Source organism: Lepisosteus oculatus, chromosome 2 (assembly GCF_040954835.1).
Source record: "Lepisosteus oculatus isolate fLepOcu1 chromosome 2, fLepOcu1.hap2, whole genome shotgun sequence".
Classification (NCBI taxonomy): domain Eukaryota; kingdom Metazoa; phylum Chordata; class Actinopteri; order Semionotiformes; family Lepisosteidae; genus Lepisosteus; species Lepisosteus oculatus.
In genome coordinates, this window is record NC_090697.1 from 23,277,872 (window position 1) to 23,304,202 (window position 26,331).

The 26,331-nt window shown below is 37.3% G+C and overlaps 2 protein-coding genes across 3 annotated transcripts in view; one reads left to right on the forward strand and one right to left on the reverse strand.

Annotated features, from left to right (window-relative positions):
- The window catches only part of kif26ba (kinesin family member 26Ba), a 185,162-nt gene extending 175,945 nt beyond the window's left edge, over window positions 1–9,217 (forward strand). For both annotated transcript variants that reach the window (XM_015351854.2, XM_006626041.3), the window contains exons 13-15: window positions 2,754–2,956; window positions 3,760–3,910; window positions 5,390–9,217. In XM_015351854.2, coding sequence (XP_015207340.1) covers window positions 2,754–2,956; window positions 3,760–3,910; window positions 5,390–5,538 — 503 coding nt within the window. In that variant the 3' untranslated portion in view covers window positions 5,539–9,217. The remainder of the gene's footprint in view (window positions 1–2,753; window positions 2,957–3,759; window positions 3,911–5,389) is intronic.
- A 13,885-nt stretch (window positions 9,218–23,102) lies between these two features.
- smyd3 (SET and MYND domain containing 3) overlaps window positions 23,103–26,331 on the reverse strand; it is a 343,364-nt gene continuing 340,135 nt past the window's right edge. Inside the window, exon 12 of the mRNA XM_006626065.3 lies at window positions 23,103–23,389. Coding sequence (XP_006626128.1) covers window positions 23,285–23,389 — 105 coding nt within the window. The 3' untranslated portion in view covers window positions 23,103–23,284. The remainder of the gene's footprint in view (window positions 23,390–26,331) is intronic.

Consider the following 26,331-nt stretch of genomic DNA (forward strand, 5'->3'; position numbering starts at 1 on the left):
AAATTTAGCTGAAACCAAAGATGAACTGTATTTAGGAGTTCATACAGAAAATACGTTTTCTTTTACTAAGACATATTAGAGTGAGGTTGAACCCACCCAAAACAAAATGCCCTAAAATCTTCTGTGTAAATAAAATCAAGGGACCACATTAAATGCTGATAAGCTTTGCTCCTGATTTTGATACCTGTTGCAGTACATAGGTAACAAAGATTATGACATGCCTGCTGTTGAGGCAGCTGCCTTTTGACATACTGTACCGTGAGTTCCAGTCACTTTCAGGAGAGTGAGCATTAATGAGAAGTGATATCTCTCTCACTGCTGGCACTGCAAATTCGAGGACACTCTATCAAACACCAGTGGCACTTGGCTAGCTGTGTGACTCTTTTTTATTCCAAATCTCCCAGCCACAGGCAGCTAATGACAGATCCACATACTGTAGTCCAGGTTTGAGTTGGTGTTGCATATAGCTTAAAGGGCTCAACATAGTGCTCAGTGCAAGTGATCCAAATACCCCATTGTAGCTCATTTTTGATCAGGGAGAGAGTGGAGTACTCGCTGTTGACTAGGCAAATTGAAAATGTACAACTTAAGCCCCCATTTTACATAACAAGCAAAAGGCATGAAAAAGTGGAATATGAGTCCATCACTGTCGGTATTGTGTAACAACAGGATTGGAATTATGCTCTCAATCCCTTAGACCTTCTTAATAAGCAAATTTTGCTCATGACTTGTATTGGTTATCACCTTTCTCCCAATCTGCAACAATTATATTGATTCCCACTATAGCAAGAACATTAAATTGTAGTAAATGCAATGAAAGTGGGCATAATAATCACATTTTGAATGTTTGTTTTTCAGTACAAGCTGGGGGCCAAGTTGAATAAGCTTGTGGCTAGAGAGAAAGATGGAAATTATTTAATCAGTTGAATAGAGTGTCTCTGGCTTTGAGAATGATAGATGTTGACGGATATTAGTTAGATGGATACGAAACAGGATAAGAAAAAGGTACTAAATGAATTTGCTGAGAATTACAGACGTCTAGATAATTATACTTGTTCTTTTGGCCAGCAACTACACAGGCCATTAAATGACTCACATCCCTGTGTTTTCAATCAAATAATAAATTGCTGTGGCTACTAATTTGCATGCAAATATATACCATTCATAAATTACTCAGAAGAGGGCCTGTTAATATGTGTCATGGCCTGATAAGACCTCTGAATCTGTTTCATTTAATCTCCTTGGCACTAGTAACTAACCTCCTCTACTGCTTCTTTACAGTATGTATGTTCACAAACAACATTCTTGAATGCTTTTAGACCCAGAAAATAGAACACCTGGGAGAACTTAATAAAGGGTTCTTGGAAGTTTGACATATCTTCTTAATATGTTACACAGGACTTTGTGGAAATAATTTTCCCCAATCTCATTTAAAAAATCACATTTTTTTTAATTTCAGTTCATATGTCAAACATAATGTAGCCTTTAATTTGTGTGGTGTTGTTAAGATCACCTAGGAAACACTTTACAACTTGTTTTAAAAACCATGTGTTAATATATTGTTTCTTCAGGTTTGCAACACGCTTGTTAATAAAATGTGATAATTTCTCACCCAGAAATCAAATAATAAAACAAATGAAAATGTTTGATTTAAAACACATTTCAGAGTTACAGTATTTCTGTATGCATTCCATTGTGATGTAGAACTAGATTTCAGTTCAAAACTCTATAGTTCAATACAAATTAGTGCTGACACACAACAAAATTATATCCTTGCGCTCAACACTGTAAAGCTGAGGTGAACAGAAACAGAAATTTGTAGTGATTATCAACGTTTGAATATATGAGTATTACTAGATGTGTGAAAATATCATCACAGGGAAAGCAACCCTTGAGAAAAATACATTGTGTGTACAAAAGTACCTCACAAGGCAAATTACCCTACTTGCAGTAGATATAATCTGGACAGCGGCATCCTTTAAAACTAAAAGTGCCCAAACTATTGGTTTGTGGCCTGTTTTCTTCCCACATGGAGTTTTTGTCACTTTGGAACAATATGCTCATAAATAAAAATAAAATATGAGAGCATGGACAGTCCTTACAAAAACAAAAATAATTTGTGTGCGTGCACCGCTATCAGTGTTCAGAAACAAAATTGGAAACACAGAGATACACCAATTGACCAAAAACAGTCATTGTAAGTACAGTACTGTAGCTGTAAATGAAGTTAATTTTTTTCACCAGGAATATTTGTTTCATATTGTATTTTCATTCCATGTTGAGTTTTCTTTTGCTGGAATGTAGAATAATCGTAATTGCGATAAAAAAGACAAGAAGGGGATGTCTTGAATTCTTTGAGGTAATGCACCATTGCACTTCTTTAGAATCAACACTCACGAGGGTGCAAAAAGTGGAAAGTGCAGTAAAATGCCTTTAAGACCAAAAACAGGAGGCATCTCTTCACACAAATGATTGTACAGTATGAATTTGAAACAAGCTGCCCTTCTGTGCTGTCAAAGCTGATACCCCTGGCTTCTTTTAAGAAACAGCTGCATGAGTTCCTCAGATCATTTAACTACAATAAATGAAACAAACTCAATGGGCCTAATCACAAATGGCCTCCTCTCCTTCACAGATGTAAGTCTGTAGGAACAGAATGAAGACCCCGAAAGATAGGAATACAAATTTGGTTGTGTGTGTGTGTGTTCGCAGTAAGGCTAGTAAGGCTGATGAGGTTTTTCTGGGGTCGGCAGGGTCCCAGAGACGTCGTCTGATTCCGGCCCTGACTCTGGACACCTCGTCTCCAGTTGGGAAGCCCACTCCCAGCCCTGGCCTGCGCTGGGTGGATGGGCCACTGCGGCCTGCACAGAGAGGGATGGCCGAGCCATTCGAGATCAAAGTGTATGAAATAGACGATGTGGAGCGCCTGCAGAGGAGAAGAGGGGCAGGCAGCAGGGTAAGGAACGTGGTCAGGAGACACTTGTCCATATTCCAGTTCATACAATCCTGAAGGTGATGTGCATTAGGAGTGAATTTGATTCCAGTCATTGATAATAGGAAGACATGTTGCTCTGTACTTTCATACACATTGTAGGAATCACAAATAAAAGAGTTGTTATTTTTATGAAAGACTTTTATGTATCTTTTCTGAGTAGATAACTACCATACTTTTTATGTTACATGCGGGTAATTCAAAATATCCTAATTAAACAACCATTTAAGTTGTGTTTGTGTTAAATAAAATACATACTCTTTTATTGCCCTGTGCCCTGTGATGGACTGGCGCCCTGTCCAGGGTCAACACTGTCTTTCACCAGTTGCTTGCCGTGATAGTCTCCCGCTTATCCACGAACCCATACTGGGATGAAGCAGTTAGGAAATGGGTAGATATAATTCTTTTGAATCACTAATTCTTCTTGTCTAAATATATTGTGCAAATAATCCTTGAAATTAGTTTGTCCCTTTAGTAGAAAAAAGACTTATTTATAGTAGCTTGAACCAGGAGTAATCTCATAACCAACTGCACTGATAGTCATCTGCCTAAAAGCCACCCTTGATATTTGTTTCATTTGTGCTCTTGAAAACAAATAATAAAATCTCTACATGGGGTAGTCTGCTCTATCAAGATTCAGAAACCGTGTCTGGAGGTCTGGCACAGCTAAGTGCAATTTTTTTATTATTTCTTGAAACAGCTTGCTTTAGTGTAAGACCTGGCATGCTTGCTAATGGTCTCACACTTTTAATGTTCCTTGCTGCTAGGAGGTGGTCTACTTCAGTGCCAAACTGAAAATTCTGGAGCATCGACAGCAGCGCATTTCTGAAGTTCGTGCCAAGTACGACTGGCTGAAAAAAGAACTGGAGGTGACCAAACAGCATTTAATGCTGGAGCCTGAAAAATGGACTAGTGAATGTAAGTGACATCAGACGTGTCCTTCTTATGTCTGTACATGGGTACATTGATATTTTTATTAAATATTAATGATAAATGGCACTTGTCCTTCAATATGGCAACTTTCTTTTATGTCTAATCTCACTTATTCAGAGGTGAAAAACTAGCTGCTTAGCAAAATTAATAAAAACAATTTATGTATTTAACATTTTGCATCCAAAAGGGTTCCAAAGCACCTAAAATATAGGATATATATGTTTACTCCAGCTACCATTGAAGTGCACAAAGTGCATTGGTACCATAATGTGCCTTTAGCCCTACTACACAGAATATCAAAACTGAGAAATTGCTTCTTCCTTCTGAATTAAATTTTAGTTTTAGGTAGGCCAAATTGCGCAAGCAATTTTAGGAAATGTGAAACCATTGCACAAAATGCCACAGGACCAAGCAGTCAGTACAGCTCCTGCTGTTCCATTCATCGTTCTGGAACATTGGTTGTGGAAAGTCTGGCCAACAGGAAAGAGCGCCACTTACTGGTCCACCAGTACCTCTTATACCAGAAACCTTGTTTTCCTTACAGGTCTCCCATACCAGTACTGATCAGGCCCAGCCTTGTTTAGGTTTTGAGATTTGTTTTTCTCTTTACTTTGTCATGTAGAATTCTGATTTTGTCTGGTAAAGGCAAGGAATTTTCATTTACAGCAATTATATGGACACCGATTTGAGCATCAGGGCATTTACTTGACCAATGCATGTAACGTTGGAGTACAAGAGCAATCTCCTGGTCTCCAGATCCCTAAGCTCTAGTTCATGCTACTGCCAATCTACAGTAGGAATATCAGGTTTGAAAGTGGTTACACTGCTGTCAAAATGAGAATCATACAGACCCTTTACAGAGTATTGAGAACCATACATTTCAGATGTAGCAGTACAGTAATTCCCCAAATTTACTTGATTTATGGTTATGTTGCATTAATGTTGTATAATAAAATTTTGTTCTTTAATATTGATTTTTTACTTACAACCTACTGTATTATACGTAATATTTATTTGCACAACTCATTAACAAATTAAATAGACTGTTCAAAATGTAAATTAATTTTTTGTTAGTATTATAGCATCTTTAGCTTTGAGGTACCAAAAATACTTTCAATTAAAATAATCCAAGTTTTAAAGAGTTTTTGAGTTTTATGCCTAGCTTTGAATCTCAAGGCAAGGCTTTTATTCATTACTTTTAAAGTGGTATGGTAAAGTGGTAGGAGATAAATAATCACAATACATAAGAAATGTAAAAGGGAGTTGTGTTTTTTTTTTATCAAAGGAGATAAAAAAGTAGTTTTATTCTCACATTTATTTAAAACACTGAATGGACACTGATGTAAATTCTTGGTATGGTATGATACACTTCAATAACCTAACATATGCTATCCTCAGACCTACATCAGGATTTGGTCGTGCTTTCAAACCGCTATGTCATATTTTATTTTTTTGTTGTGACAGTTGACCTGCAGCAGACGTTCGAGGTGGACTCTCTGGAGTACCTAGAGGCCTTGGAGTTTGTCACCGAGCGGCTCGAGAGCCGAGTCAACTTCTGCAAGGCCCACCTCATGATGATCACCTGCTTCGATATCACTTCCAGGCGGCGATAGAGGAGACCTGACACCCTGAGAGCGAGGACTGAATGAAACCATTGAATGTTGTTCGTGGAATGTGTATGGGAAAGTGTATGTTTCCTGTTGGGATCGGCAGATAAACAAACATACAGAAATACTGTAAGAAAGGGTGTATCGGGGAACGGGGCCACATGTAAGGATTGTTGAGATTTGAGGATGTTATCTCTTTTGAGACCAAAAGAGCACTTTTTGAGAAAAATTTTGAAACTACGGTTGTGTGTATATACAGTTTGCTCTCTTCAAAGGAGCCGACAGATTGCGAACAGAAACTTGCCAAGCAAAGAAAGAGGAAAAAGACAAGAAAAAAAAGGACTACAAGTGCCTTGCCAAGACTTCAATATCCAAACATTTTTCCCGTATTTGTGTACAGATGGTGCTAGCTTAACTAGATGAAACAAGAAAAAAAATACAGCTTGTTATACTTGGTGTTTTATCCTTCTGACTCGCTGTTTATCAGTACTTTGTATTTGTATTGTTATATACTAGTTGGGAAGCGGCATATAATGAACTGTCTCTTTTTGTTGTTTTTTTTTACTTTTTTATTTCTAATGTACTGTTAGACCACTCCGAGTTGATGTTAAAAAAAGGTTTTATACTCTCTGTAATCAATTTTTCAGTTCCTTTTGCTGGTCTCGCACATTTGCCAATATTTGTCACAGAAACAGAGGAGAAGGAGAAGATGAAAAGATGAATAGCTACAAGCATGATGGATGGGTGGTAAAGCAGACTGAAACGAAGAGCCATTGCTTGGTATACTATAATGTTTCATGCTGTAGCTCTGTAGTATTTGTAGCATTTGGCCCTAACTGTCTAACATCTGGAACGTTGTGCCTCTTACTCCCATTCTTAAGTTTAGGCTTTCAAGCCAGTTTTCAGATCAATATTTTGCTTTTGAGCAAATGATTCTTGGAAGAAAAAGATTTTAAAGCTTGAAAGTGAAGTGCAGTGAAATGCATCTGTAAAAATAAACTGTTCGGTTTAAAGCAAATATGAAACGCTGTAAACGTCAGGCCCACGAGTACGAACTTCAGGCCTTTATTCTGTAGCCATGAGGAGCTAGATGCCAAGATTGTACTATTGGAAGTATTGCACAGATTCTACAGTTTTCTTGGAAGAATTTCACAGCACATCATAGCTGTGTTATATGTTCTTGCCAGGCTATGTACGTCCTAATCAATGTATTAATGGACAAAACGTAGCAAGGTCTGATGTAAAAATCATCAAGTATTTTTGTTTTGGTTTTCTGTGTATGGAAAAACGGACACATCGGAAGGAACTGAAATGTTTTTTTTTAATAGTTTCATTTTTAAAAAATAGCTTTATAAGAAAACATTGACTCTGTGTGATCAACAGCAACACACACTTTTTATTAATATTTGTTAATATATGGTGCTTGAATGAGGCGTTTTCAGCTCTAAATGTTTATATATACAGTAGCTTGTTTTCTATTCTGAATTTGCCCCATATGCTTTACCACCCTTGTCACCTTTTCACATTTAACAGCTGGAGCTGCTGTGACTAACACACCCTACCCTTCCCATAGTAATGTATGAAGGATATAATTTATTTGTAAACTCAGGATGCTTGTTTTATGGAGTTGCTTGTATTTTATAATTTATTTACACATTATGGTTTGCAAAGTGCTATGCATTAAAAACTGTACAGTTGCTGAACCCATTTCATATATATAAATATATATAAAATATATATAAATATATTATTTTTTTTCCGCAAAAGCACCTGCCACTGAATTGTATTGGAAGGATTGGTGCATAAGGCTGATACGAACGAGTGATGACTGGCATTCAAACAATCTCAATTATAATGTGTGCAATGTGTTTGTTTCTTGTTTTTTTTGATGCAGACATCTTCATGCATCCTTGCAGTAAAGTGAGATCATAAAATATAATGCAGTGTTATATGCAGTACACAGTGGAGAGAATGTTGTTTTCGGAGACCTTTGTCTATTCACAAGTGGTTGTTAGAACAGGTGTGTTTTTTTCATGTCAAAGTGAAGCTACATGTTTTTATTTTGTCTTGAGGAGAAACTTATATAAAATCAGGCTGATCTCCAAGAACTAAACTTAAATAAACAAGGCGATGCTAACTTTGCGTTGTGTTGTGGATACCAGAGGAGAGAAGTATTGTCATTATAATCCAAGGAGATTCTTCAAAACTAGCAAAGGTGGATTTTTTTGGGGGGGTGTGGGTAGAGGGGGCAACTGTTATTGAGTCTCATTGAAGCTGCTTCTCACACACTGACACCTGTGGTATCCCAAGTAATTCACAGTGCAGATGCAACAAATTACTTGATTCAAAATAAGGCTGTTGACAAATACAATAGTTAGAATGAAGAAATCTCTCTGGCGATTAAATATGTTGAACCCCTTAATCTGAGAGGCTGTGTTACTAAATGGACCTCTAATCATATGAAATAATATCCTTATGTCTCAGATACCAATGGATAAAACAGCTTATTTGCTAACGTCCTCCCTGATACATATACAGTACAACTGCCATTAAGTACAGTAAATCAAACATATACAGTACAGGAGTTTTTTTAAGAAAGATGTAGTGGAATAGTGTGTTACTTTTTTTTTAAACTGAGGTCAGTTTCTTTTTTTAAATCATTGGTATCTCTGATAGTCAGGGTCAGTAGCAGAGAGACTGCTGAATAAAGGACAGAAAATGTCAAGGGACTCTAGGTAATACGCTTGCCTACATTAAAAAAATCTTTTATCCATTTCTCCAAAGTAGCATTATAGTCTTCACTTGTATGGCTAAAATCTATGTAGAATACTCTTGTGAATAAACCATGAATTTTACATTTACATTTCATTACGCGATTATGAATGAGCAAGCAATGTGTTCATATTCTGATAATGTTGCTTTGACCTGATAAGCTCTGACAGAAAATGAGTAAAATCTCAAATGGAATGCAAAATAGTTTTTTTAGGTACAGGTCACACTGTATATCACTGTCATTGTATACTTCCCGGTATCTAAAAGGTTACATCTTTAACACCTTAAGATCCTCATCACTCCACGACCTGTTATTCCCATTAATAACAGCTTGGGCACTTTTATACCCAAAGGGTCATGGGAATTTAAACAAGCTACGCAGCCATGTTGTTGAAGCCAATACCCTGGCTTCTTTCAGGAAATGGCTGGAAGAGATCCGTAGATGAATTAACTACCAACTACCAAACAGGTTGGATGGGCTGAATGGCCTCCTCTCATTTGTAAACTTTTTTGTTCTTATTTTCTAACCACATGCCAGTATGGTGCATTGCTGTTGCCAGCCTTCAGATCTTTGTTCAGAAATGTGTATGATGAACATGTCAATTTATGAAGCCTGTTTCTGTGAATAAACAGTATATTTTTCATCCATTTTCACTGCATCTCTTGGTTATGAATGAGTAGCTAAGGTGCGCGCATTTTCTTTGAATTTTTTCAGGCCGTCTGGTTGTGCAGTATTCATTATGACAGAAAGAAAAGCATCACAAGCTTCTTTCCTGCTCAAAATGTGGTTTTGCAGGAATATTTTCTTTTGTATTCAAGATGCATGCAAAAATGGAAATGTTGTCCCACATTTATTTAGCTACTCTTTTCTGTTTCAATGAGCTGATCTTATTAAACCTTTTAAATTGTGCCATCTAGTGTTCCTGGTTTTCACTCACTAATGTGCATTGTTTTGTGTGTTCATTTGGTTTGAATTACAATTGCCACTCCTCCCCAGAATGAGTTTTGGAAATTTTTTAAGACAGTATTGTTAAGTTACATTGACCAACCAACCGCAGTGTGCCATCATATATGGTATGGTTTCCAGTCTCCTTCTGATTTTGATTTGGTTTAAATGTTGGAGAAGCTTTCTGAAAAGTTCCCTCTTGTCATGGCTTTGTATACATCACTGCAAGAAATAACAGAGGACAGCAAAGACTGCAGGTACACGTGAAAGCATAAGAGTGAAGGGAGCACGTTTTGTCAGTGTTCTGGGACTGACCACCAACCAGGATTCAAGACCTGCGTGTGTGGTGTTTTTAAATTCTTTTGAGCATCCGACGCTGGTCCTATTCTCTCAATACCACTTTGAGAGGGATGAGCGTGCACCAGTGCCTCAAGAGGATTTAAATGTTCAGACCACTGATATCGTACGTATCTACACTACAGTTCAACTACAGGACCACATGAGCCAGAAATTGATCAACAGTAACTTGAACAGTTGGGCATCAAATGAGGTGTTCTTCATGATGCTGTGTCCATAATCGTAAAATTATGCTGCAGATTTACTCCTCAAATGCCATAAAATAATATTAATTAGAGAACTTTAACAATTGAATGGTAGCTGGTGCTCTTTAATCACAGGTATCCATGTCAATGAGATAGAACGTTCAGTGGCAGAAGTTAGCTATGAAGCTAGCCTAAAAATGAAATTGAAGATGTACTGTGAGCTATTGTTAATCCCACCTGTTATGCTGGTTTAATAGTGTGTCACCTTTTCACAGTCCTTAAACAGTATTTAAGGCAGCAGAGGGATTATTTAGTATTGTCATATAAAGTACTATACCAGCCATGTGTGAAGAAAGGGGGAGAAGATTGTGGTCCTGTAACCATGAGCTATTAGTCAATTTATTAAAACAGGAAAAGTAAAATATTGAATTACTGTCCAGACGCTTTGACACACAATGCATTTGGACTTTCAAGACACCAGCTTTTATTTTGTACATTTGTTCTTTTGGATCTTAATACTGAAAAATGTAAAAGAGTTGCTTTTTCTAATATTTTCTTTTCTTATACTCACCTATTGTACATACTGCTATGTTGAAATTCATTTCCTAGCACATACAAACTGAAAACCCTTAGATCACATTCTCTTCCAACAGTTGCAAATAACTGGTGTTCTGCTAGATTCAATAGATTTAGTCTGGCATTTCACAAATCCCAGCAGTTAATTTCCAATTATAAATGCACAAATTATAAAATACTGTACACATATGTAATTATCACTTACACATTCATCCATTATCAGGAAGTTGCTAAGGACCAGAGAAACTGCTTGAAAACACTGTGCCTCAGGCAGGCCTACACACTGCATGGCACACCAGTCCATCACAGGACACACACAATTTAAACACACTGATTAACCCAGCTAGCAAGAGTTTGCAAGATGGGAGGGAACTGGAGTCCTTGAGAAAATCCACATGGACATGGGGACAATAAAGAAGACACACATTATGTGGAAACCCAAGTGGAATAGAAGCCAGGAACTCAAACCTTCACAACAATTTAATTATTGTCATCTTTCTGGAAGGTGAGAAGCATTATATTCATTTTCTAACTACAGTATATCTAATTCAGAGTTGTGGATATTCAGAGATAGCTTGAGACTATCCTGGCAAGCAATGAGCAGAAGGCAGGGTATACCCTGGATCTGATGGCAGTCCACTGCAGGACACAGAGAAACACAAACACACACTAAAGTCAGAGAAAAATCCACATGAACAAGATGGAGAACATACTGTACAAACTCATTGCAGATAGCACCCCCGGAATTGAACCAAGTGCTCTAGCTCTGTGAAGCAGTTATATTAACAACTGTGCAACCGTCACACCCCAAAAGCAATACAGTACATGGCACAATCCTTCTTCAGTTACTGGAGGTCACATTATGTAGGCTGGTCAAATCTCAGGTCTGGCTGCTGCTGACTCCACCCCTCTTTTCAAGAAAGCCGTGCTTTTGAACACTTTGGGAACAAACAGAGCAAGTAAAAACATGAAAGAACAACACAAATGGATGTGGCAAGGTATTGTACAAAATGTATTACATATTTGTAAACTTAATTTACTCATGAGACGAATGTAGCTCTATCACTGTCACACTGAGGAACCATAAGCCTTTATTATTAATAACTGTAACTGTAACTGTAGACCATTAATACTGTAATTTGTCTAAGGGACTCTCATGGCAGACTGAGATGAACATGTTAAATCAAAAGAATTTTACAGGTTTGTGAAAAACCCACAACAAATTGTATTTTGAAACAAAGCCTTAGGTTATTCATTTAATACTTGAGCATTTGTAAATTTATATTAGCAGCAATATCAGTATAATAATTTTACTGCTGCACCACATGGTGTGAAATACAGTAATAACATCCCCGTTTCTTAAACAAAACTCATCAACAGATGTTCATTAAAGTCTTTTATGTTGTAATTGTAAATATTTGAAGTAAAGGCCTGCTTTCAACACAACCAATCAACATATATACAAATCTATGAATAATTATATATATAAATCTACTGTATATGATGTCTGTGAAAATATTATACAGTATGATTAGAATCAGCAACCCCCAAGGCTGAGAGCATGTGTGAATTGTTCCCCACAATTCCCAGCTAGATCATCTTTCTCCATATAAGTCTGGAGATGTTTTAAAAATATGTCACACAAAATACGATATGCAGATGTCAAGCCCTACAATAAGGTCTCACATGAGATGAGCAATACTGGAGTCTTGCTACCAGGAGTCTAGGATCTGAGAAGGTCAGTTTAATGGTTGTGATGTCCTTTTCAATTTAAGGCAGACATCCTTAAACATAATTAAACATAATCTGTGTCTAAAAGATGTGCTGTATGCCTCTGCTGCCAGGATATAGCCTTTTTCATTCAATGGTTCTTCAATTTTTGAGTTTGGAAAAAAAACGTTTTCTGCTTTAACTTTGGAATTACTATAAGTAACTTATTTAAAAAAAAAGTGTTTTAAAATTGTGAAGCAGCTTTTAACACACCTTTACCAAAACCTATTCTAAGAAAAATTAAACAGAACTCAAGCGTGGTGTCCAATTAGCATATGTAAATTGTTGTACAGATTAAAACAGTTTATTCGGAAATACTATAATGAGCATTCACGCATAATTTCAGCTACTAAAAATTGTTTTAATTTGTATTGAGAGTAAAACCAACAAGCATCCATAACAACAACGTTCAACGTTTTTTGTACAGTATTCAAGGCCTACGTGTGGCCTTATTTTTTTAGATGACTGCACCTGCCCTTGTTGGAAGGAGTATTTGTGTTTAGTTGCAGAAAAGTGAGAGCTACGGCAGTTCTCCCTTCAAACAATCTCTTCCATAATCCCAAACCAATGAGAAACAGTGTTGTGTGTGCATGGGGAACCATAACCCTTAGTGTTCAATCAAACTGTACAAAAAAATTATAAGTGACCACTTTTTCCAAATTCACTGACAAAAATTTGCCTATTTGTGGGAGCACAGTAGGATAGTCATTGCGAGCAAACACGTTTAAAGCATTTTCATATTGCGGATCTACTGTTCTTCACCCCTCCTGCATTGGTCTCTATAGTAAAGACACAGCTTGTTTATGTATGGTTATGCTGAGCTATTAAATTTCCTTCAGGTAAATGTTAGATGTACAGTACATTGTGTGGAGTAGACCTGTTATCAGACTATGTGACTCAGTGTTGCGCTGCGAAATAAAAGAAACGTTTAAATAAAAAATCTGAGGTCACCTAAATTATTTGTCTCAGTTCTCGCACGTCCCACACAAAAAGCAGTTATTACTGTGCTGCAATAAACTTCACTACAGTACAGTAATGCTGCAATTACATTAGTAATAAAAAAATGATGTTCCAATAGTAATAAAAGATGATGTAAACAATAAATAAAATGCACAGTATATCTTTTACACAAGCAATAACTTGAATTTTAGGGGAAAACAATGCTTAAGTTTCCAGTGCTCATTATCATTAACAAGAGTAACAATAATTAAGCACATAATTAAGCATTTCTGAAATAATTAATGTTGTATCATCGGTCCGTGTTTAATGCATAAGAAACACGACCAAGATATTGTTTATGTTTTTATTGTCATGCTTAGTCAGGTGTGTCTTAACCGGCGCCCGCCCGTTTCTAACAGGTCGCGTGGAACAGTACGAACAAAGTACAGTACAAAGTTTTACAAACACACTTGACAATAAAGGTCCTTTATACCACAGTCAACAGTTACAACAAAGATATTACTACGGAAACTGCACCCATGAAGCCATACTCTATTTTTCCCATAATGTATTAAGGTCCAGATTCGCAAATTCGCCATTTGTGGAGACCTAAAAAAAAACGGACTCTTGCAAATTCTGATTTTTATTGTATATTTACTGTATAAGACACACATAACATTGTTGGGTTTGTTTGTTTGTTTGTTTGTTTGTTTGTTTGTTTGTTTTTCATTGTTACAGTAAATTAAAAACGCTCTCTTCACTAGGGCAGTGTCAGGTTTTGTTGAGGTCTGTGAAATATCTATATTTTAGTGTAACTAAATCTGATGGACGTGTAATAAAGAATGGGTGAAAGTTTTATATTAAATTTATGGATTTGACCAAACAAACTGCATATTTTTTAAATCTTTTCATTCATCTTCATGAGGAACAATGACACCCAATAACTAGATGCTTTTGAGGACGTTTATTGAGTATTTAGGTAGCCAGCCCCCTGGCCATGTGATGAGAGAGCTGTACACCATAACCTGGGTGAGGAGTAACCAAGAGGCAGCTGCGAAGGTGGAGATGGGGTGGATAAAAGGGTGCATGAGGCCAATTCCAAAGGTGCGATTTGTATGATTTATAGTTTTAATGAAAATGACATTGGTCATTGGCAACTGAGGAGCAAAGTCCCATTTAGACTCATGGTTATTACATGGCCTGATGTCTGCTAAGCAAATAATATAAAAAACAATATGGTACAAAAAAACATTGACAACAGTGACTCTATAACGTTAATTACTGCAAAGTAATTCACTGTGATATTATTTACAATGCCCATATTTAAATGCACAGGCACAGCCCTGGCAGTAACACTTAGTCAATCAATAATATTGATGTTTCCATACACATTACATGATGTTTCTAGGAGTCTGGTGCCAATGTGGTCAATGCGAGTAATGGTGACTATACTTCTGTCATTCCTCATACTCAAAAACAAAACAAAATCTAAAATTTGTGATGAACAGACAAGTATTGTTTACAGTATACAGTATTGGTGCAATATGGGCTCAGGAATCATGCATATTTGCATCATTGGGGATATAGGAGCTCATTGTGTGTACGTTCCTAATAAGAGACAATGAAACCTGGGCCTGTACTGGAAGCACAGGGCACCTGGAAAGACTACACCATGGACAGAACACCAGTCCATCACAGGGAGCACACATACACACAAGCACCCACAACCACACACAACACACACATGCACACACACTCACACCACAGACACAAAAAATGTTTGTGATGTAAAAGAAAGGTTATAAAAGGCTTCTACAATGTGGCTGGGTAACTTGTTCCTCGTCTCGGTTTTAAATGTGCTTCCATGTAGTTTCCACCTACAGTAAGTCCTCTGGTTTGTGTTGCACTGTTCATCCTGAGCAGTGTGTTGACTTTGTCAGTGCCTTTGAAGATTTTGAAAACTTGCAACAGGTTCCATTTAATCTTCTTTGTTCAAGATGTTCATCACAAAAGGTACTTGGTTGTTAAATGCAATGTCCTATGTTGTCAGTATTTATTTTTTCACTGATGTACCTTTAACCTTTCCTTTGGGCTGTTTCCCAGTTAATACTATTAAAACTCCAATTGCAGCTGATTTCAAAACAAGCAACTGGCTTTTCACTACATCAAATGACACTGATGACTACATCAAATGACACTAATCCTAGAGCACCTTTGACTCACATTCAATGCATGTGGTTTGCTTCCTACTACATGCGTACAGTATATTGTTTCTCATTAATTTTCGCAATTTCTTGAAAAAGACTATGAGATTTTCAAGAAAATGGAGATGCATGTTTTTACAATAATTCTAACTCCAGTAGAATAATTGGTATATTCAATAATTATGGAAAAAAAACATTATACATAAAAGGTAATATGTTATTTTGAATTGTGCTCTAATGAAGATTAAATGACTGTAAATTGCATTTTAAAGTGTAGGGATGTTGTTTTAAAACAAAAACACGTAACACTAGTTACAGTACTGTATATGTACAGTAAATGTGTACAACAAAACTATATCACTATGAAGAACCTGTAGTTGACTACGTTACCTAACAGTTCTAAAACAGGCCAGGAAAATCTCAATCAGAATCACTTCTATTTGCCAAGTACATTACATGTACCAGGAATATAATCTGATTTATTTGGTGATGCAAAAACATTCTACATACACAACATACAAACCAGACAATAGACAACATTAAACAGTGCACATACTGTATATCTACAAATTCTGGTTAAGCAAAAAGGCTGCTCTAGAAAATATGTACAAATACTGTACCATATGGTTCTGATTTTGATAGATTGGTAGTGTCTTCCTGAGGGATATTTATGAAACAGGTGGTAACCTGGGTGGGAGGGACCATCAGCAATCTTTTCTGCCCGCATCTTTGCTCTGGAATTGTACAAATCAGCAATGAAGGACAGATGACAGCCAATGGGCCTGAGCACACAATGCACTGCTTGCTTTTGGAGTGGATAAACATACAGTTACTAATGTATGTATGACAAACCATACAGTTATAGAGACATTCAGAATGTCCCCTGTCCTATGTAAGGATATTAGAGATCACAACTTCCAAAAACATAAAAGGACTCTAGAACACTTAAAGCAACATTGTTGATTACTAGGGAGGGAGGTTTAGAGAATGTTTCTCCACTTCCACTGTTTTAAGGGTATTAACACATCACACCATGATACTAACCAACACAACCAACACACCACCCTCCTGGTCAAGGCATCATCATCATTAGTGATGACACCTACTGTACAAGGGTGATGTCATCCGCAAACATACTTATTTTGACGGAAGAGTCATTAAAAGTACAGTTGTTGGTGAACAAGGAATAGAGTAATGGGGAGAGCACAGATGCCAGCATTCACAAACGGACAGTCTGACAAATAAGGGCCTAGCTACGCCTGCTGTCTTCTATTTGTGAGGAAGTTGATAATTCAGTGGCAGATACAAAGTGGAACATTCAACTGTAAAACTATATTGTAAAGGAGTTCTGGAATGATAGCACTAAACACAGATCTAAAATCCACAAAAATAATTCTTGTATACGTACCTGAGAGTTCTAGATGTTGCAAAATGGTGTGCAGTCCCATATTAAGCATCATCCAATGACCTTTGATCCCTATATGCAAACTGTACAGTACTGAGATGTGAATCGGCAATAGTTCTGAGATAACAATGTATAATTAAGTTTGAAAATCTTAATTATGACGGATGTGAGAGCAACTGGTCTATAGTCATTAAGAGGAGCTATTTTGTCCTATATTAGTACAGGAACAATAATGGATGATTTAAAGCAGGCGGGGATCTTACACTGAGCCAGAGAAAGTTGAAATATATCAGGGAACACCTGGGTTAAGCGCTGTGCACAATACATCAGAGTAGCAGGGGAGACCCGGTCAGGCCCGGCATCTTTCCTGCAGTTCTGCTTTTGATTTTCCTATTCCTTGATTTTTAGAGGTAGCTGTAGAGGGGAGGAGCATATTGAGAGCTCGATGTGTGTTTGCTGAAGCTGATTGGTAGAGGGAAGGAACGAGGGCAATGAGGTAGTACAATCTGAGGTGTTGTCAGTCCTTAAAGGGGGAGGATAATCAGTCACAAAAGAGAGGAAGAAAACACTGTATGTGACAAACACACTGGGCATATGTGCACAAATCTGTGAAAACATACAGTAGTCCCAAGCCACTGCCCTACACCCATGTTTTTCACCCCATGACACATTTTCTCACTGGCTGCCTCTATTTTCTTTTTACTGAGCTCCTGTATTATGTGGAAAATATAGGTAACTCTGTAGCTTTGCAATGAAAAAACAAAAACATAACAACTGATGCATATCAGCATTTCCTTACTAAGATTATTGTACAATATTGCCCTTTCTTGCCATGACATTAGGCCCTGCACAACCTTTAGTACAGTGATCTTTTCCTTAAGTTTCAGAAACTTTATGGGTGCAACAACGCAATGTTACACAAGACCATTAGTATAAATTAGTATTGCATTCCTTGCATTGGTGCACCCGATCTGGAACTGCAATTCTTATGGGGGTTAAAAATGATTAGACAGATCCAAGGACCATTAAGCTAGTCATTTACTCAGACACCATAGGCTAATTGAACTTCTGGGACAAACTGGTGATAATATGTTGTTTTCAGTTTGTCTATAATATGTTATACAGATGGTAAAAGATCAGCACAAACACATGTTAGTTGTGCAGTGCTGATTGCGTTATTCTCAAATCCACATATACAAATTATATGCAGCTGTACTGTTTATAACAACAAGCCTGATATGTCTACCGCCTTGGAAAATTTAAACAGCTGTCTGGAGGAGATCAGCATATGAAAGAGCCACAATTTCCTCATGCTTAATAGTACTAAGAAAGGCCATGCCGATGGGAACACCTAATCACATTGCACCCACTAGTAACCGCAGTCCCGTCATTGATGGAAATGTTATCCCCCTGTCCTCAGTCTTCAATCTTCTCTCAATTGTTTTAATCATCTAAAAAACATCCATCTTCATATTTCCATTCAAAAAATATCTCCCAGGTAAGGTCTCTCAATTTTGCAGACACTGAAAATTTAATTCATGTCTTCATTTCATCTCACCTGGACTGTTGTAACTCTCCCCTTTGTGGTCTGCCCTGATGCTCTTTAATCAAATTACAGCTTCTCCCCTACATCGCTGCCAGGGCTCTCACCGCAGCAAGGAAGTCAGACTGGATCATCCCTGTTCTAGCACAGCTCCACTGGCTCCCTGTTCAGAGGGTGGATTTAAAGAATAGCTCCTGGTCTTTAAGTCAGGTCAATTTTATCAGCCACAGGTCCCCAGAATCATGTACTATGGGTAACTGTCTTCTCCATTTGTGATCCTCACTTGAGAAATAACATCCCTGATCATCTTAGACTAGAAACTTCAACTGAATCCTTTAAAAGAGATCTTGCTCTACTCTAACAGCAAGCCTACAAATGTCCAGTACTAGAAACTGTCTGGTTTCCTGACTTTTTTCCTTGACTTCTATTTTGAGAAGCACATTGAAATTAACTGTAATGATTTGTGCTATATAAATTAAATGCATTATTATTAGATCTGGAAAATTAGCATGATTTTAAATGCTGTCTTTCCTTATACTTTGTGTACTAACCACACCTGTAGTTAGAATTATGACCTTTAAAGAACTATTACACAAACCTCAAAGGCAGAAATATTCCATAGTATCAATGTTATAACCATTCTCACTGAATGAGACACATATATAATCTACACTTAAGCATTTCATTACTTAAAAAAACCCTGCACCCATGTGATTCTGTATCACTGCCTTAATTATATCATTAATTGTCATGCTATCATATTAAATACATTTTCTGAAAAGAGCTCTCAAATCACATTGACTGCCGATGTTTAAAGGAAGCAAATTAGCTCCCTCACAAAGTGAAATGAAAATTAAACAATAGCTTTACAGAAAGATTCACTGTGAAAGTGATGGAGGGAAGAAGGGAGGTGTGCTCATATTATACAGCATAACAGATTTCATTTTCTCCATTTGCCATTTTAGATTCGCTCAACACTTGTCATCTCCTGTGCTCATCCTGTCAAACTGCTTTAGAATTTGCAGAAGATGTTTGTACAAGACTATGCAGGGAGTGTGACAAATTATACATTAAGGAGGAACAATAGAAACATTACACAGAACACAAAAAAAGATATGCAATAAAAATATATAGCAGGACAGCACAGGACTGTTTAAAAATACAGAGATACAGTATCTATGCTAGAACGTTATATTCAATCACTAAATGTTTGAAAGCAAAAAAAAAATATTTTCACATAATGAACAATCTGTCTTTTGGGAACAGCAGCTACAATAATACTGAACAAATTCTCTCTTATAATAACTCACTGTCATCATGTAAAAACCGATCTAGCAAACAAAGTAGGCCATGAGAAAAGTATACCATGCATAGATAGAACAAGTGATAGTGGTTCACAGATTATTCTAGATTTGTAACAAAGAATAATGTTGTTCATGTTGATTGTATCTGAATCTGTGAGATGCCTGGTTATTTTAATCCCTTTGCAGAGATAAGTGTTGAACAGCATTACCAAGAAAAACAGTCTATGGATACACATCCTGCCTCCCACAAAAGAATGAGAAGCAGTGAATCAGAGAGGCTAACGATGAATGATGGTTACCTCAGGAATGACTACGTAATGTTTTCACTGGGGGTGAAAGTTTGTGCAAAATCTTTGTAGAAAATGAGATCAGTGCAGTGTTTTTTAAAATGAAAGCTGCAAGAATAATTCAACCTTTCTGGGCTGCAGAGCAAGGAACAGTACCACTGAACATAACTATCAGGTAACTACCGAATGAGACTATAAAAAAAAACATTTTTGTTCACTTAAGTACAAGAATACAATTCTGGAATGCTTGGTGGGCAGTGTCACAAACTTTAAAACAGGATACAAAACTGCATGGTTTACCATGATTTGTATAAAACAATGTTAACTCATACTGATATTACAAGCACTTGAATAAGTGTAAGGGTATTCAGGAGAGTTTTTTTCTAATACATAGCTTTCATAACTGAAAGTAAATTTCAATATAAAGACATAAAAAGGATATTTTCAGTTAGAAACCTTATTTATTTGTCAATGAAAGTTAACTAACTCAAATTTAACAGTAAATTTTAAAGTTCAAAATAGACTAGTGAAAAAATGTACAGTCTTTTTTAAAATGTTAAGTTGATTCATAATTCCAAATCTAAAACATTTTATCACCTTTATGATATATATACTGTACATAAGAACATAAAAAAGGTTATAAACAAGAAAAAGTCATTAATTCCATCTGGCCCATTTGGTAATTAGTAGTTAATTGATTCAAGGATTCTTGAAAGAAGCTTTTTTTGGGAGAAAATATGTGCTTCGTGTTCTGTGTTTAAAATGCATTTCCACATACACTGAGTGGCCAGTTTATTAGGTACACCTGCCCTTTCCATGTAATAGACTGCTCAAGCAGTGACAGCATCATACAGTACGTGCAGACACAGGAAAGGTAAAGGTTTATTCCATGCTTAAAAGAAAAACGACACACTGTTTCAGCTGTGGGGTCTTCTGCAGGTGTCAAAGCTATTCTAAGTAGGTACCTACAGATTGTGTGTGTGTGTGTGTGTGTGTGTGTGTGTGTGTGTGTGTGATTCTGAGGGAAAATGGACAAGGCAAAGGATTTAATTGACTTTCAACCCGGCATGAGTGTATCAAGAACAGCAACCCTGCAGGGGTTATCACACATTACAGTGTCACGGGTGTATCAAGAATGGGCCACCACCCACATCCAGCCAACGGCGGTTCTGTGGCTGGAAACAGACCGTAGATGAAAGGGGTCAAGATGTTGAGTTTTTTCTGTACTATAGCCAAAAAGGACTTTATATGCTATCCCATTGATGGCTGTTACTTGTATTCTGGGGAATCTAAGTTTAAAATTTAAGATCAGCATAAACATATTTTTTTGACTCTTTGTATTGCCGCTAAAAGAGCTATCAGAAATGGGTGGGTAATACAGGCCCATATCACATGGAATGGGTTAATGAAGTGGTTGTACAAAGTGAAAATCAAAAGATTGCTAATAGTCTGGAAGGCAAAACAAATCAATTTAAACAGGTTTGGGGCCCACTTGAGACATATCTCAATGGCACCAAAGACAGAAAGTTGTAAATACTGAGAGTTTTGTAAGACACATGGAATGGAAGGAAATTAAAATTTTCAGCAAGGAAGGAAAAGAGATATATAAAGGAATCGAAAAGATGGGAAAGATGCATTGAAAATAAAAATGTTCTCCAAAGTTGGGCGGGTGGTGGAGGGAAAAAAAAAGAGGTCAACAGAGGCTGACACAATATGTGCAGAGTAACAGATGCACTACAGTCAGCCAACTAATCACTGAGTACAACGGTGGTGCCAAAGAGTCACAACAGAATGCACAAATCATCATACCTTGTCACAGATGGGTTTGGCAGCCGACAACCCAACTGAGCTCCACTCCTGTCAGTGAAAAACGAGAAGGTGTGGTTTGAGTGGGCTAAGGAGCACAAACACTGGGCACTGGAAGACTGGAAAAACATCACCCGATCTGATAAATCACAGTTTCTGCTGTTTCACACTGATGGGAGGACTAAGATAGGGGAAAACCCACAACGAGTCCAAGGATCCATCCAGCCGGGTGACAACAATGCAGGCTGGTAGTGGCAGTGTAATAATGTGGGTTGTGTTTTGTTGACATACTGTACATGGAATCCCTTGATACAAGCAGAGCAATGTTTGATAACCAAGGAGATCTGAGCATCATTATCAATCAGGTGCATCCCTTCACGGCAGCAGAGAATGGGTTTTATGAGTAGGATAAGGATTTATGCCACAAGTCCAGGAAAGACCTGGAATGGTTCCAGGAACATGACAGTGAATTCAGCTTATTGCAGAGGCCTCCCCAGTTATCAGATCTCAAACTAACCGAACATCTGTGGGATGAGATGGAACAAGCTATTCAGAGAAGAGATCAACCACCAGCTAATTTGCAACAGCTAAGGGACACATTGGAATTGACATGGACCAGCATCCCTGTGCCGCATGTTTGACCAACTCTATATTAGGTAGACGTACCTAATAAAGGTAGTTTATTTTCCACTTCTGCCTTCTGGTTCATGTTTCAGTGTTCATTCTGAACAAATCTGCTGATTCAACTTGGTCAATGCCTTGAGGATTTTGAATACTTGTAATTCTTGTAATCCCTGTGGCAGTTGATCTTATATGTAAGCGTTGAGAAAACATAAAGGTGTTGATAGAAAATTTTCCTACTCAAAAGTTTTTAATATGCAGACGTGTCAGTGCATGTTTTTGTGAAATGTCACCTTAATTACCAGATCAGTGGGCACCAGCTTGAACAGAAGGTAGCAGAAAGATATCAGAAGTATCTTTCTGAGCTCATCAACCAAGTACTCAGGTGCCTTTGCTGGTTTTTGGTGAGATTACATAATTATTTTTAGAGTAACTATAGGAATTCACGAAGCAGGAACCTTCTAACCGATATGTTCCAAGTTCATTCACCAAGTTAACAAAATGCAGTAGTTGCTTGGTCGAACTTAAAGCCCTCTTTGATCTCATGTTTTTTTCTCCCTATGTATGATGGTGATATGCCTGTATTTTTCTGCATACTGTAAATGGTGCACAACACTAGTTCTTGAGGATTGCAGTGTCTGCTGGTTGGTGTAACACCCCTGCTCTTAATGACCTAATTGAGCATTGAACATGTTTAAAAGCTGTTGGAAAGACCTAGAAAACCAGCTGGATTTTGGTCGTCATGTACTGGAGCTGTGCAGCTCAAGTTCAAAATATTAGAGGTGAATAAACTAGGCCCCAAAAAACTCCCTCATAAAAAAAATAATGTGCAGCAACCTGGTATCAACACCGATATAAGAATATAAAGATTTTATTTATGGGATTCCATGAGGTGGGACAAGAACTTGCAGCTATGTGTTTAAACATCACTAGAAAGGAAAAAAGCTGTGAAGCCACACAATGCAATTTGCCCAGACTTTCGCCTGCAGCGATGGTGAGCTGTGTGTGTGAGCAATCGTGGCAGCACCCCACTGGATCTATGTGGTTCTGTCCATTTCAGCTTGGCACTCCCCCAGCATTTGTTGCAGGTCAGTGGTCAGTGGATGGTCCACCCCATGGGTCACTTTCATGACTTCATAGGCCTACAGAGAAAGAACGACATCATGAATCATATACTCTTACACTCAGACAGGCAGCTCTGTTTGCATGAAAGGTGTGGAATGAGGTTGAGATAAATCATTGAGCCTGTAGCAATTTTTAGGTTGCAGTTCTGAGCAAAAAATAAGTATTCCCAGTTGTGGTTTAATAAAAACTATTTCAGCACACAGTAAATTGTGAAAGATGTACAATAGCTAACTATTAATTTTAAGACAAACTATCTACTTTGGTCATATTACTTTTACTATGATATTAAAGTGTCCCACTTCTACAGTTCTCTGGTGTTAAATCAAGATATGGAAATCGGCAAATAATGAACAGAATTGCAACAAATTCTCAAAGTTCTTATCAGGAAATTGGCAAAATAATTTACTGTATGTAGCAGGAACACAAAAATGTTACTCAACAGTCATGACATAGGTAATATCATGCTGGTCAACTTTTGTCATCAACTGAATTGTCCAGCTGGAGATATGCTTTAAGAGAACAGGCTTGTAGCACAAATAGCCACCATTCTAAGCAAAAAACATTTAGCACATCTGTCACACAGGCTCTGCACCAGGTTGCAGATGCTGTCTTGTGGGATTCTGTCCCACTCCCCTTCTAGACTTGGATGAGATCGGCCAGCTCACTGGTCTCTGTGGTCTACATGTCACACAAATGATCAGCGGAGCTCAAGTCTGGCAGTGGGGCTTCCAGAGCATAACTGTTACATTCACATCTCACAAGAAAGCCATTTTCACATGAGTAGCACAAAGACGTACAGCATGTTGTTACATCAGGATAAGCCTGCAGGAGGGGCAACAAGTGAGGTCCCAAGAGCTGATCAATGTACAACTTATTCAGTCAGAATGTCATCAATCACTATAAGTGGACTTCTGTAGTGACAAGACACTTTCACCAGACCAACACACTTGGAGCTCCCTGTTAATCAGCATATAGTTCTGCGCACCTGTGCTTCACTTGCTGATGTCCATCAGGGTGATGTACACAAAATCTCTTGTTAGAGAGGACTTGACTGCCCTGTTGGCACACCCCACTGTTTTTCCAATATAAAAATGACACTAAGGCATTGTTCTCTTGATACATGGGGATACATGGCCGTATTGCTTCCTTTCCATGTTATTTCTGGATGTTTGCCAGATCTGACATTCAACTAAAAGTTAAATCACCTCATCACCTCTCTCAACCAGCTCTCTCACTAATGGGGCGATATACAGCTTATGCAACAGTTAAAGTCACTCCACTTATCAGTTATCAATCATCAATCTATTGAAAAGATGCCAATTCTTGGCATAATTTTAAAACTACGGGCATTTTTGTAATATCCCAAATCTGTATATTTCAGTTTTCTACAAAAATAGCAAAATTTGTAATGTTCTCCTCTGCACATTTAGAGTATCAGTAAAAATATTTCAAATAATTTTAGTAATAAAGTTTTAAAAAGTTCCTTATTCCAGCAACTTAAAAGATATGCAAACCAATCCATGATTCACAACGTACAGTATAAGATACAGTAACAACAACTACTCTTTTATGTGAATTTATCTAAAAAATGGAATTCAATAAGAATTAGTTCTTATTTTATTGTCTTCATTCAAGCATAAGAAAGCATCTATCTTATTTCAATGCTAGTGGCTAATTGAGCCAAGGATGTTCTCCAGCTGTTTATTGAAAGAAGCTGGAATATCAGTAACAACAAAATGGCTAAGTAGTAAAAAATGCCTCCTGTTCTTGGTTTTAAAAGCACTTCCAAATAATTTCCACTTGTGTCGTCTGTTTGTCAAACGCCTTTAAGGGTTTTAACTAGTTGAATCAGCTGCCTTGTGGTCTTTTCTGTTCAAGACTAAAAATACTAATCTATTATAGCCTGTCAGGGGAGGAAATTCCTTTAAATTCCTTGGAATTTACATAGATGCTCTTCACTGGACCGATTCCAATATTGTTTTGTAGTATGGTGACCACATTTGTACATTCTAAATGAGTTTGTGTATTGCACAACTTTGATATGATTTTCTTTTCAAATTCAAAAACTCAAATTCTTCAATTTGTATGATATCTCCTACCATTCTGTTTGCCTTTTTATTGTTGCTACATATTGTCTAGAAGTCATAAATGAGGTCTTCACTATCATACCTCATAAGCTGCTTTTGCAAGTTCAGTGTTTCCCATTTTACATTTGTAGTTTTTTTTGCTACCTACACATACTTGTACATATTAAATGTCATCAGCCAGATGTTTGCCTGTTCTTGGATTCTACCTAAATCTTTTGAATTCTCTTGCAGCTCTACGAGTGATTGCTAATGCCCCTAGTTTGCCATCATCTGCAAACCTGACATGTTTTCTTAATATATAGAAATCTGTATGATTGATATGAATCCCACAGAACAGTGGTACTAATACAATTCCTTGTGGTTTTCAAATAATTAAGTAAACCAAAATTGAGCTTTAACTGCCACTAGAGGCTAATAATAAAGGCCTCTCTTACTGTAAATAGACACACTGGGCGATGATTCATTTAGAAATAGGGTTTAGAAAGAACTTGGGATTTAATGAATTAAACATGTAGGTATATAAATGGCCTCATGGTGTTTGGTGGTGGTTGGGAGTTAGGTAGCAGCCTGCAGCACTGCTGCTTTGTAGTGCTTTGTTTTATGGGGCACAAAATCTCTGTTCCATCCAGTATTTTCCATTGCATGTTTTTATGTGCTCAGAACCCTCATGTCTCTTAGTTAACGGTGGGGGTCTGTCACTCAATATCACTGTTTTTAAAGAGGTGACACAAATGATATTTACATTTGTATACAAACGTGTTTCCCAAGTAATATATCCCTGGAATAGCTGATACTATCAAATCAAAGCAAAACATTACAAGTATAAATACTTGTTTTGGTTGAAGATTTGGTACAAGTGGGCCAACTTGCTT